Source organism: Dendropsophus ebraccatus, chromosome 12, assembly GCF_027789765.1.
Source record: "Dendropsophus ebraccatus isolate aDenEbr1 chromosome 12, aDenEbr1.pat, whole genome shotgun sequence".
NCBI lineage: Eukaryota > Metazoa > Chordata > Amphibia > Anura > Hylidae > Dendropsophus > Dendropsophus ebraccatus.
The window spans coordinates 30568539-30581706 of NC_091465.1; the positions used below are offsets into that span (position 1 = coordinate 30568539).

Consider the following 13168-nt stretch of genomic DNA (forward strand, 5'->3'; position numbering starts at 1 on the left):
ATTTTTTTTATACTAAAGATATTTTGGGGCTTTAATAGTTAAGGCTGCATGTAATTTCACATCCAGCCATGTTATTTAGCTCCAGGACATGTGGAGGCGAGTGTCACCCTTATTTCCTCTGTGAGCAGCTGCTGGACTTCTCTCTCTTGCTCCTGGTGATCAGGGCTTATTAAGTGCCAGGCAATGCCGAGGATGACATTTGGTCGATAACATATGATTCATTCTGCCTACATGTTGGATTCATAGTTTTATCTCCTCTTTTGGTATGAGTCTGCTTTACTTGTACATCATAGCGCTTTATCTATCTATCTATATATATATATATATATATATATATATACATATACACACACGCATACATAATCTCTGTAAAAAGTTTGGTGCTATCTCTTAGAAGGATATGATAGGTGTCATTGGTTATCACTGTAAATGAATATTGGTAAAATATGTCTACCTCAGTGGAGACATAGCAGTATAAACCCTTTGCTGTTGGTCATATTAGGGGGGAGTTTAAAAAGTTCTTGTGCATTACGAACTTGTGACTTTTTGGCTGTTTTACGCTGTGTCACTTTTGAAAAGGCAAGTGTGGCAGGTCATACATGGGAAGTGGCCACAGCAGCCCCCTAGATTTACCATGATTGACACCAGTGACCTGATATAACAAGTTAAAGGAGAAGTCTGGCGAACATTTTTATTAAAGTATTGTATTGCTCTCCAAAAGTTATACAAATCACCAATATACACTTATTATGGGAAATGCTTATAAAGTGCTTTTTCCCTGCAATTACTACGGCATCAAGGCATCACTACCTGGATAATATGGTGATGTCACGACCCGACTCCCAGAGCTGTGCGGGCTGTGGCTGCTGGAGAGGATGATGGCAGGGGGACACTGAGGGACACAGGGCACTGGAGGGACACTGAGCATCCCTCTGCCATCATCCTCTCCAGTAGCAACAATCCACACAGCTCTGGAAGTCGGGTCGTGACATCACCCTTTTATATAGGAAGTGAAGCCTTGATGCAGTAGTAAGTGCAGGGAAAAAGCACTTTATAAGCATTTCCCGTAATAAGTGTATATTGGGGATTTGTATAACTTTGCGGGGCAGTACAGTACTTTAATAATTTTGCCAGACTTTTCCTTTAATTGGTGGGGGTCCCAGCCTTCTGAGGGAAGCAGAAAAAAATTGTCCCGGGAATGGATGCTCTGTTCATTCTCTATGGGGCCACTAAACATTGACGAGTCTTGAACTCTGTAATGTTTGGAGACCCTATAGAGAATAAATGTAACACAGGCCAGTAGAAATGAGAAAAATTACAGTTTAGATTCGTGAAATCCTCAATGTTCAACATTTGACTCCTGGTGGCTGCGTCCATCTTTTCCAGTCGCCGGGATTTCACGAACTCGAACCTACTGTAATTTTGTGCATCTCTTCTGGCTACACATGAGGTGTGAACCATTCATTCAAATGGGTCCCAGGTATTCAGACCCCACCAATCAGCCTGTCATTCCCTATCCTGTGGGTATTATACCGTTAAAAGTTTACCGAAAACAGTTGCTGCAAATGGCGAGAAGATTCTGTATTGACATGTTGGATATAGATTTACTTTTTGCGCTGTGTAATCTTCTCCCTCTTCCTCTCCTGAGAAAATCCTATTTGCTTTCTAATTATGGAACAGTATTGCAAAAATATTTTGTTCTGGAAAGCTCCATATTTTTTTTTCTGCTTCGCCTAATTATCTGCCGCTAATAAGGAGAAACTCCAGTCATCTGAGCTCCCAGATACTCGCACAGCAAGAAGATCCTTCTCTGTGAGCGCGTGCCAATGAATATGTTCCCTGTTAATAGGGAATCCCCTCTGTTTCTCTCCTCTGGGTGCACGTATTATTATAGCCTGATTTATCTGATGAGCAAGCAGGTTTATTCAGTTTACAGTGCAGGGAAGCGTAGATATGGTTGTTCTTTTGCCCCTGTGTGTGGCTGTAACTTATATTTCTCTCCTCACCTTCACAATGGCACCATAGGAATATGTAACCTATAGGGAAAGGAAAAGTCATGAGAGGTTAAAAGTCCCTCCCACTCCAACAATCACCAGTGTTGTTTCCAGTCTCTTCAGAACAGGCATGAGAGCGAGATCCCCTGCAGAAGGTTGTGACTCACCAGCCAGATCGATTAGTGTTTCGGACCCTTTGCTTCCATGGATAACTGGTAGGGGCCTTCAGGTCCTGATCTGGGACCCTACCACCATCCTTAGGTGTGCAGCAGCGGGATTTGGTTTCTTCTTACCGATCCCGGTCTTCTCACACGCCTGCCTCGCGAGTCTTCTTGTGTAGGCCTGAAAAAGAACCTGAAAAGATGATTAAAGGCCATATTACACGAAGCGATTATCGACCATATTCGTCCGATACTGACCGTTACAGCCGATAAGCACTTAGTGTAATAGAAGACAACAATCAGCTGACATGCACAATGTTGGCTGATTGTTGTCTTTCAACATGTTGAAACGGCAACGATGAAAATAGCAGCGACATACTACTGTCGCCCTGTGGAATAGGAGCGGCGGCAGCAGCAGATCTTCGCTATCTTCCATGGGGTGCCCAGATGATCTAACGATCACCTAGGCAGCTCCCTGTCCCCCCCCTTCCCCCCCGACTCTTACCCGCTCATTTCCGACACATGTAATAGCGTCAGCAGCAAGCGGGGAACAAAGTGCATGCGAGCGTGTACCTGACAGGTCAGCGCTTGCTTGCCCCCTCTCATCGCCCCGTTTTATAGAGGCTTAAGGATTATCAGTAGTGTTGAGCGGACTTGCAAGAAGTTGGATGCCGCCGTAGGGAGTCCTGGAAAACATGGATACAGCCATCGATTCAACACTAATCTAGTCAAACCAGAATCTGCTTGAAAAGGAAGGGTCACCCATTTGTAAACAGCTGTTTTGGGGTTCTTGTCAGGGTGCTGGTAGACTGGGTGAGAGGCATGAGTGACATGTTGTCTAAGCTTGTGTTTAGACAAACCTTATCTAGCTATGCACATTTATGGGTTGCCTAGATCAGAGGGATCCTTAGAGACCCATTACATGGCCCAAAGCAAGTTATAAACAAGTACCAGATTTACAGAGCATATTACAAGACTTGACCATGGGGCAAAGAGAGCCACGCAAACTGTTTGCTTCCATCATTTAGTTATCTACTGTACATCCAATTTTTGCACGGGGAGATGTGCAGCCTATGGATGAGGACCTTTTTCAGCCAGTCAAAACTAAGCGATCAGCCAACAATCTGATCACTGGTCCTTTTATATAGTATTTGGCCGACAATGGTTCCATGTATTATGGCCTTTAGGCTTTTCTCTGGTCGCTGTCATGTAAGTTAATATGGCTGTTTTCAACATACTAGTAATGAGTAGGTGGATAAGAATCTGTGGGGCCGCAAGAGGTTGGTCTCCTGATCAGTGACCATATGTCATCAGTGTCTATTTACAGAAAAAAAAGCTTTAGAAATGTTATAATATTGTAATCCTCCCAATGGAAACACGTAATAAATGCTGGAATTTCATATATGAAACATGGTATGAAAAAACTATGGTAATCTAGTAAAGGCCAGAGATTGACGTTAAATTATAGGAAAAAACATGCATAGCAGTGTTGTGTTCCAGGACAGCAAAACAATCCCCCGTTCATCCATGAGCTCAGAAAGTGGGTGGCAGATGGCCTGGACTTCATATAACAAAGCAGCGTATAAAGGCAGACAGATTCTACCTAAAGCTGGGGAACTCTGATCAATGATGGTGAGGATAGTAAAGGAAGACGCGTTTTGTGGACCTTACCTTGTAAGTAGAACCGCTTCACTTCCTTCTGTTAGGTAGAGATATATTGTAAGACATTTTATATTCTACATATATTTTGAAATGGTCAGATTACTATGAAGGAAAAAGTTTGTCCATTGGTTGGGTGGTGGGCACGGCCGTTAAGGTCGGTCTGTAGTCAGCCTGTCATAGGCTGGACAAAAACTTGGGGGTAGGGATAAGCGAACCTGAGCGTGCAGCATTTGATTACCACTGACTGAAGATTTTAGATGCGGAACTAAGGCTGCCTGACGTGGATACAGCCATAGGCTGTAGGTTGTGTCCATGTTTTCCCCGACTTTCTAGGGCTGCATTCAATCAAGAGCTGCACGCTCAAGGTTCAACCATCTCTACTTGGGAGGTAAAAAAGATTCTGCCAAATGACAAACTCTTTCTTTGCTATAGCTGAAGGATTCTGGAAAATATCTTGTAGTCACAGGTGTGTGATCACTAATATTTACACTAGTAAAGCTGTAGGGCATGATGGACCCAGTTCACATGTCACGATCCTTGTATCCTGTTGTGTACGGCTCATGTTTAGACAGTGAACGTTCTTTGTAGTGACATGTCTGCCTGGGATTTTCTTTTTTTTTTTTCCCTCTTCTTAGTAGTGGGTAAGAGAAGAAGCCAATAGGTGCTGTATACATAGATGTAGAGTGAAACAGTTGTTTTGCAAACAGTATTTTAGTGCATATTAGAGGTAAGCGTTGATAAAGCCAGCCATACATGATCAGTGACACTGGGTGATGAATGATTTGTGTGGGAATCTTCTCAGAACAATTCTTTCCAAAAAAAAAAATTTCATGGGCAAAAGTTTCATGAACAAAAGATGTTTTGCCCGATTTACTGCCAAAAATTATGTCTGTCATTCAAAAAGAAGTTGGTCGCCTTCTTTCCGAATTATGTCTGTCATTGTTTGGCTAAAATTAACAATCGTTTTGGATTAAATTGACCGGCTGAACATTTCTGAAACATTTCATGAAAACTTTTTTTTAGGCAGTAGTCTATGTGGCAACAGAAAAAGAAATTTCAACATTAGCCAGGCAAAGTATTCAGAAGTTTTGAAATTGCTCCAATTAGTAGCAAAACTCTTCTCTCCAAGGGTTAATGCACTGATAAACCCTAGAGAGTGGGAAACCAGTGATGTTTTTTAATCCACTATCCCAAGACACCTGTTTTTGTCCCTCCAAACCACCCCAGCCTACCCTCCCTCTGCCAGATATACCCAGGCCTCTCACTAGGTCTCAAGAGAAACAGCCTCTCGCTATCTGCTGGCCTTCCTTAGGGTGGGTTTACACTACGGAATCCGCGCAGAGAAGTTTCAGCAGATTCCGTCTCTTGTGCTCGCTTGTGACGGCGCGCATCTCTGACCCATGCTATAGACACCATTCTATGGCCAGGCCGATTCCGCCACCCACCACAAGAATTGACTTGTCAATTCTTTTGGTGGATGGCGGAATCGGCCACGCCATAGAATGGTGTCTATGGAGCCGACGCACAGGCGTGCCACCGCGAGCGGGTATAAGTGACGGAATCCATCTGAACTTCTGAGTGCGGATTCCGTAGTGCGAACCCACTCTTACTTAAGGCTGGCACTTCCTCATCCCCACACTGGTCTGCCTTTCTCACCATCTCCTTTCCCAATGACAGCATTTGGGTCTCCTTGTGCAGTACTGCGAAAACACTCTTGGTCTCTTACTTCAGCTTACTGAAAGTTTGGTGGCACCAAAGTGTTCCACTCCACCCAGGCTGTCTATTTCTCTGCCTTCGTCCCCAGCTCCCTGGCACATTCATTGGTTGCTTTCAAGCCTACACCTATGATCTGGGCAGACTCTTTTGGCACTTCATGTGGTTAGTTATACCACATGCTCCTTTACCTAAGTCTATTTCTGTCATGGTATCATTTCCGTTGACCATATTGCCACCATTTTAGCCTTGTCTTTCTACAATCTAGTAGCCAGAAAACCATTTCGCACAAGAACACTGGCAATATCTGGTGACACAGTATACAACAGCTTGCCGGCCCTGAATACAAAAAGGAAACATGTACACAATCGTGGGGCACAGAACATATGGTCCAAAGTTTTTGAGGGACTCAAAGGACTACAGTGAAACCTCTCCATGAAAACAATCTCTGTGAGAAGACTATTACCTTATGCAGACCATATTTCATGTGACTAATTTACCATCCATGCATATGGGCAATTTTCTTTCAGGAGACCATGCATCATTGTAATTTTTCATGGTCCTCTCAAAGTGTTTTTACTGTATTAGTAAAACCTAACAGAGAGAAATAGACCTAGATAACTTGAGTGGTAAACAAGAATAGCCATGGCCAAAATATCATCAGGTATATCAAACATTGGCTCGAACTCAATATTGACCAGCACTGAACAGCTTACTTTCTTGTTCAGTGACTTCACCCAAGCTAAAATTTGTGACTTGTAATAAGTACCAAGAGACACATATAAGGAGAACAGATGTGCTGCTTCGTAAACTTCTCAAGAGCTGGATAAGACGAGACTGCTACACAGCCCTTAAGCCACAATTTATGTACACAGAGCAGGTCTCGTGGCTTCAGGAGGAACCATTGACCTGGGGGCAAAAGAAACCTTCCTCCCCAGCAACAAGTGCTGATAGGACAAGAACATGATCAGTCCCTCACCTTCTCCAGCCCAAATCTGCCTAGAGCCAGCCAGAGAAAATGGTGGGAATATCTGCATAGGATGTCCATAATTCAATGTAGACCTCCATTAAAGGGGTTTTTCCAACTCAAGAGGTTATCTCTAGCCACAGGGGGGATGACTAGCAAATTGGTGGGAATCTGACTGCTGGGACCCCCAGCATATACAATTATGGAGGTCAGATGTCTCCTAAAATTGATGTGCTGCAATATTCTCTTTGGGACTTCCAAACATTGCTGAGCTCGACATTGCTCAGAAGTCATACAGAGAATGAATGAAGCACTGGCTGTGTACATGTGATGCACTCTGTTCATTCCCGGAACAATTTCCTTCCCAATGTTGTGATCATTGGGGATCCCAGTGGTCAGAGACCCCACCAACGAAATAATATTCATTTAAGGTCTAAGGGGCGAATAGATGTCGTCCAAATGGCGACATATGGGCGTTTGTTCTGTCTTAAGCTTTCCACTGCCTACATTTCTATTCTTTCCAGATCTTAACAATGACTCGTAGCCTGGTTGAGAAAAAGAATAGACAAAGACACCAATGATAACACTAAACGCGTTCCAAAGACCCACAGTATCATCTGGTCACATGAGACTAAAATTGAGTTTTTTTGCCATCATGAGAGTCTCTGTGTGGCGAAAACCCAACACCTCCTGGCCCTCCAAGAACACCATTCCCATAGTACAGCATGGTGGCAGCATCATACTATACAAATGCATTCCGTCAGCAGGGAAAACTTCTCCAGACTGAAGCAAAGATGTATGGCAGTAAATACAGGGCACTTGAACAGTCTGCCTGAGATTTGAGAATGGGAGGGGGGTCACCAATGACCCTGAACATACTGCTGAAACTATGCTGGAGGGGTTAAGGTGATTTCAGTGTCTCGGAATGGCCTAGTCAAACCCCCAACTTCAATCCAATTGAGACTCTCTCAGGGATCACACTAGTGTAATACGGATTACGGCTATAATCCTGGCCTGACTGTGGGTCATAAGACTAGCCGTCAAACAGGGACTTGGGTCAGTGATACATATGCAACAAAAAAACAAAAGCCATATTACACCAATATAAATCCAGCCTGTGTGGCATCACTTGAAGACTACAGTACACCATTGTACTCTGTCTTACTTGAAGGAGTAGAAGCTGTTTTGCCTAAAGAAATGGGCTAAAATCTTTAAAAAAAACAACAAGGGGCTAAATACTTTTGCCAGGCACTGCATAAATATCTGAACGCATGAAAGGTCCAGACACAGTCGGTGTCAATGACCCTTTGTACCCATTAGGCGTCCTCCTGTGTATGGCCGGCCTATAAAGCTGCTTACTGATTAAAAATGAATGTTTAGTAGAATGGTTGTGCCCTTCTGTGCTTGTCGTGATCCGCTAGTCTCAGCCTCCAGAGGAGGGGGCTGGTAGTCACGGTTTCCATATGTGATTACAAATGTGTAGAAATTGCCTCTTCAAGAGTATCTATTTATACCGACACTAATCAGTGGTGTGTGGGTGTAGAGAACAGGATGCCATCGCTGCGGAGGGCACAGAACATTCAGTGATGAATCGCTGCAGGGTGACATTCACCTCCCATTTTCATTAGGATTTTTTTTTATTTCCTTTTTGTATTTTCTCACACTCTGACTTATTTACGGGGTAATGCATTTAGTCATCAGTTCTGTTGTCACATTTATCCTGGATGAATAATGAACTGTGAGTTCCTCAGCATTAGCGTGCTGCAGATGATTGCGTCTGTGGGGATATGACTGAGAATTGCTATATGGAAAGAGTGGGAGCCCTTATAGTGTAAAGCATTATTTGGCTATGCGGCAACTTGATATGGCACTTTTTATGGTTTCTGCTATGTAGTGTAGGATTTAAAGCGCTCCCTCCAGCTGTATTTCAGGATCGTAGAGGGTGGCAGGAGTGAGACCTAGTGTAATCAATGACAGTAACACTTTTAGGCCCAGTTCACATTGAGCCAAAACGGTGGAAATCCTGCCTTGCTTAGTGTTCTGCAGTGTCTGAATGGTAGGCCGCACCCGCCGCCGCTGTCCGCTCAAAGAATTGTCAATTCTTTAAAGGGAGATGGGAGGAAGCAGAGACGTGCGCGCCCTACCAATCAGACACTGTAGGACACTGGGCATGGCGGGATTCTCCGACGCAGAATTCAGCTGTTTTTGCTCAGTGTGAACTGGGTCTAAAGAAGCATTCTGTAAATTTTTTTTTTATTCCCCCCCCTCCACGCTGCACGCTGGCATGTATACTCGCCAGTGATGATTGGTGTCCCGCGCCACGGCTTCGTTCCGGTCCTGTGGCACTGTTCAAATCTCGTGCGCGTTCATGTCACAGCTCTTATTACCCCTCTTCTGTCTACATGTCATTGAAGGTCAGAAGTTATGCTCTCCCATAGAGAATGCATTAGAGAGCGTGACTTCTGACCTTTAATCGACATGGAGACAGATGAGCAGTGATGTGAACGAGCGTGGTATTTTAACAGTGCCGTAGGACCGGAACAAAGCTGCGCCATGGGACACCTGTCATTGCTGTTCAGCATTTGAATACTGGTGGAAGAAGAAGTTGGATGCGACTCTAGGGAGTTTTGGAAAACATGGATACTAGCTATGGCTGTATCCATGTTTTCCAGGCAGCCCTAGGGCCACATCCAACAACTTCAGCCACCAGTATTCAAATGCTGAACAATCGGAGCATGCTAAAGTTGCGCTCCTCTCTAATTATGATAGATTGTAGGCCCCAATGGGGACTGGGAACCATATAAGTAATGACAATCTCTGTACATCACTGTGATATACACTGGTGCTATATAAATGAATAAAATACATTAAATATCTTTTACAGGGGCAACTATATTGATCAATAATATCCACAGCTATCATGGCAATTTTCATCCAGGCCCACAAGATGCTTGCCGATCTGCAGAACAAAAAGGGCAAGCTTCTTTCAGTGTTTATCTATGCACACTGATGCACTGGTTCGGCAACATTATCCGAACCCGAACTCTATATTTGAATGCCGGTAGCTCCATAAATTGGATGCAGCCCTAGGGAGTCCTGGAAAATATGGATACAGCTGGGGGCTGGGTTCACACTATGTATATTTGAGGCTGTATTTGGTCCTCATGTCAGGTCCTCATAGCAACCAAAACCAGGAGTGGATTGAAAACACAGAAAGGATCTGTTCACACAATGTTGAAATTGAGTGGATGGCCGCCATATAACAGTAAATAACGGCCATTATTTCAATACCACAGCCGTTGTTTTAAAATAACAGCAAATATTTGCCATTAAATGACGGCCATCCACTCAATTACAACATTATGTGAACATAGCCTTTCTGTGTTTTCAATCCACTCCTGGTTTTGGTTGCTATACAGCCTCACAAATACAGCCTCAAATATACATAGTGTGAACCCAGCCATAGGCTGGGTTCACACTATGTATATTTCAGGCAGTATTTGGTCCTCATGTCAGGTCCTCATAGCAACCAAAACCAGGAGTGGATTGAAAACACAGAAAGGATCTGTTCACACAATGTTGAAATTGAGTGGATGGCTGCCATATAACGGTAAATAACTGCCATTATTTCAATACCACAGCCGTTGTTTTAAAATAACAGTAAATATTTGCCATTAAATGATGGCCATCCACTCAATTACAACATTATGTGAACAGAGCCTTTCTGTGTTTTCAATCCACTCCTGGTTTTGGTTGCTATACAGCCTCACAAATACAGCCTCAAATATACATAGTGTGAACCCAGCCATAGGCTGTACCCATAGTTTCCTGACAGCACTACGGCTGCATCCAACTTCTGCCTCTGTGGGGAGTCAAATGCAGAGAGTTCGGGTTCAGATAATGTTGCCAAACATAAACTGTTTGGCATCTCCACTCTCTCCACCACATCTCCACCAAAAATACATATCAATAGGAAAATCTTTAGAACGGTAGAAAGAGACATTGCAATGAAGCCTCTTCTGCATCACATACACCTTGGACAGCTCCAACTGCAAGAAGACACAAGTTTATAGCATTTTTAAGCCATAGGATTTTCTATGTAGGCTACTAAAAATGATTTGGCACCAGATAATCATGCCAATATATGGTGCCTACAAAGCAGTTAAAAACTGATAACCCTTCAGTTATTAAGGACAATAGTCCACAACATGACTTTTTTTTTTTTTTCCCCTTTATGTGCACTTACACTTGCCTTAATGGATTCTAAATAAAGAATTTCCATTGCTGGATACCAAGCTGCCCTCTCTGGGGTTTTCTAAAAATCCTAGTTTCCGAAGTTGCTGTCCTGCCTTCTATGATCTGTGAGTCAGGGGTCACTGGCGGTCATGGAATACTGTGCAGAAGGAACGGCATTCTATATAATGTGTAGAGTTCTAAAAGGGATTTTTCCTTTCATATTATATAACAGGAACATGCAATAACTGGTAGACTGGACTGACTTCAGTGACTAGCTATTTTACACTACCATCAGTACATATCTGTAATGGGGCCCTATCTACCAGTTATAATATTGCTGGCGTCTAAAGGTGACCAGACACGCTAGACCAGTTTGGGGTCCCTAAACTTTTTAAACATGGGTCCAGTTCACTGTCCCTCAGAGCGGTGGAGGGCCAGACTATGTGTTGCTGCTATATCTGTTCCGCGGGGTGCTGTTGCTGCTGAATGGTGACACTGTCTCTGCCCATGAGGAGGAGGTGGAGTGGAGGCTCATACTGCTCGTCTCTTGTCTCTGGCCCAGGGGAGGAGCATTGGGGGTGGCTTAGGATGGGGGAGTTGTTGTTCTACAACAGCCACAAATGAGCATGCTGGGAGTTGTAGTTCTACCACAGCCACACAGGCTTATGCTAGGAGTTGTAGTTTTACCACAGCCACACAGAAGCATGCTGGGAGCTGTAGTTATACCACAGCCACATATGAGCACTAACACAGACACATACATGTCACCAACACAGCAGTAGCAGTGGAGGATGACACTGTCTCTCAGCAGAGGATCAAACTCCTCATCTGTCTCCGTCGGGAAGGCGCGGGGGCATGGTGCCACGCAGCAGTGTCCGGGGGAAAGGTGGGGGCCGGATGAATGGCCGCATGTGGGCCGTAGTTTGGGGACCCCGTTAGACAGAAGTAACGTGATGGTTGAAGGAACAATATGATTGATCATGCATGAATTTGTATTATAATCCATATTGGTCAAACTGGCCATACATAATCATTGATGTTTTGAGAGTCGCCGGAAAGTGAGGAAACGTTGTGTAACTTCACCCAACGAATAATAGCTTTGGTATAGTTGTACATTTACATTAACTTCAGTGTAATTGTAATGTGTATGGGCTCTATTGTTTGGTTGGACCCATCTATGTAAAGTTAAATGTGCAAAAATCACTATATAAAAATATTTTTGTTTCTTCCAGCTTCAACGAGTGAAGCCAGTGAAGGAGAAATCAGGAGACCAGTCCCCAGCCATGGAAGGGGCGGTGCAGCTTCTGACCCGGGAGGGCCATAGCATCTCCCACAATTCAAAGCGGCATTACCATGATGCCTTTGTCTGTATGAACCGAATGCGCCAACGGGGGCTCCTGTGTGACATTGTGCTGCACGTGGGGACCAAGGAAATTAAGGGTCACAAAGTGGTGCTGGCATCATGTAGCCCATATTTCCATGCAATGTTTACAAGTAAGTGCAGTGTCCCACTATGTGTTGGCTGGAAAGTACACTTTACCTACATGTTTGTTTACCTGTATGTTTGCTCTTCTGTACAGTGTAGCCAGTGTTTGCATTGTTCATGTATTGCTAATGCCCTGATGCATTTTAGTGTTACTGCCACCTGTTAGCTACATTGTATTGCAAACAAAGAGCCAATGAGCTACATATAGATGTTAGACAATAGGCTTATACAAGGAAAACCTTAGAAAGTGGTCCATTGCTCAGTTTTATCTCCTCTCAACCCTGCCTAGGATAAGCCAACCTTGTACCCTTGACTCTAGAGTACGCCTCAAGACTATGCTTGGAGATATGGCCCCTGTGTAGTATACACAACTGTCCAAGTTCTTCCAGCCCACTACACTAGGGAAGATGAAAAGAAACAAGAAGTCTTTAAGACATTGTGGATAAATTATTAAAGTGTCCCATTACATTCTAGGACCCACTTAGAAACTGAACTGAGAAAGCTGCACCTTAAAGAGCAACTTCAAGTGCCAGAGATTTGTAATTTACTTCTAATAAAAAAAACCCAGATCTTCCAGTGCTTATCAGCTGCTCTATGTCATAGAGATAAATATAGAAATGTAGGACATGCAGCAGCTGATAAGTACTGGAAGACTTGTAATTTACTTCTATTAAAAAAATCTCACGTCACTGTCACTGTTGATTTGAATGATTTTTTTTGCCCTTTTAAGTTGTCTGCATCCATCAGAACTGAGCATTGCAGAGTGTCAGTGAGTACAAGGGTTAGAAAACCTGTCCAGAGCTAACAGGTATAAAAACTCTGCTTAGTGATTTGAAGGGGTTATGCAGCAAAAATCTTTTTCTTTGAGCTCAACTGGTTTCGGAAAGTTATATAGATTTGTAGTTTACTTCTATTGAAAAATTTTCAGGCTTTCCATACTTATTAACTA

At 43.5% G+C, this 13168-nt stretch overlaps 1 protein-coding gene across 4 annotated transcripts in view; it reads left to right on the forward strand.

The window, feature by feature from the left end:
- KLHL17 (kelch like family member 17) overlaps positions 1-13168 on the forward strand; it is a 41320-nt gene that overhangs the window by 10206 nt on the left and 17946 nt on the right. For 3 of the 4 annotated variants that reach the window (XM_069949009.1, XM_069949011.1, XM_069949010.1), the window contains exon 2: positions 11966-12227. The exons of the other annotated variant lie outside the window; for it this stretch is intronic. In XM_069949009.1, coding sequence (XP_069805110.1) covers positions 11966-12227 — 262 coding nt within the window. The remainder of the gene's footprint in view (positions 1-11965; positions 12228-13168) is intronic. 4 annotated transcript variants of the gene reach the window in all.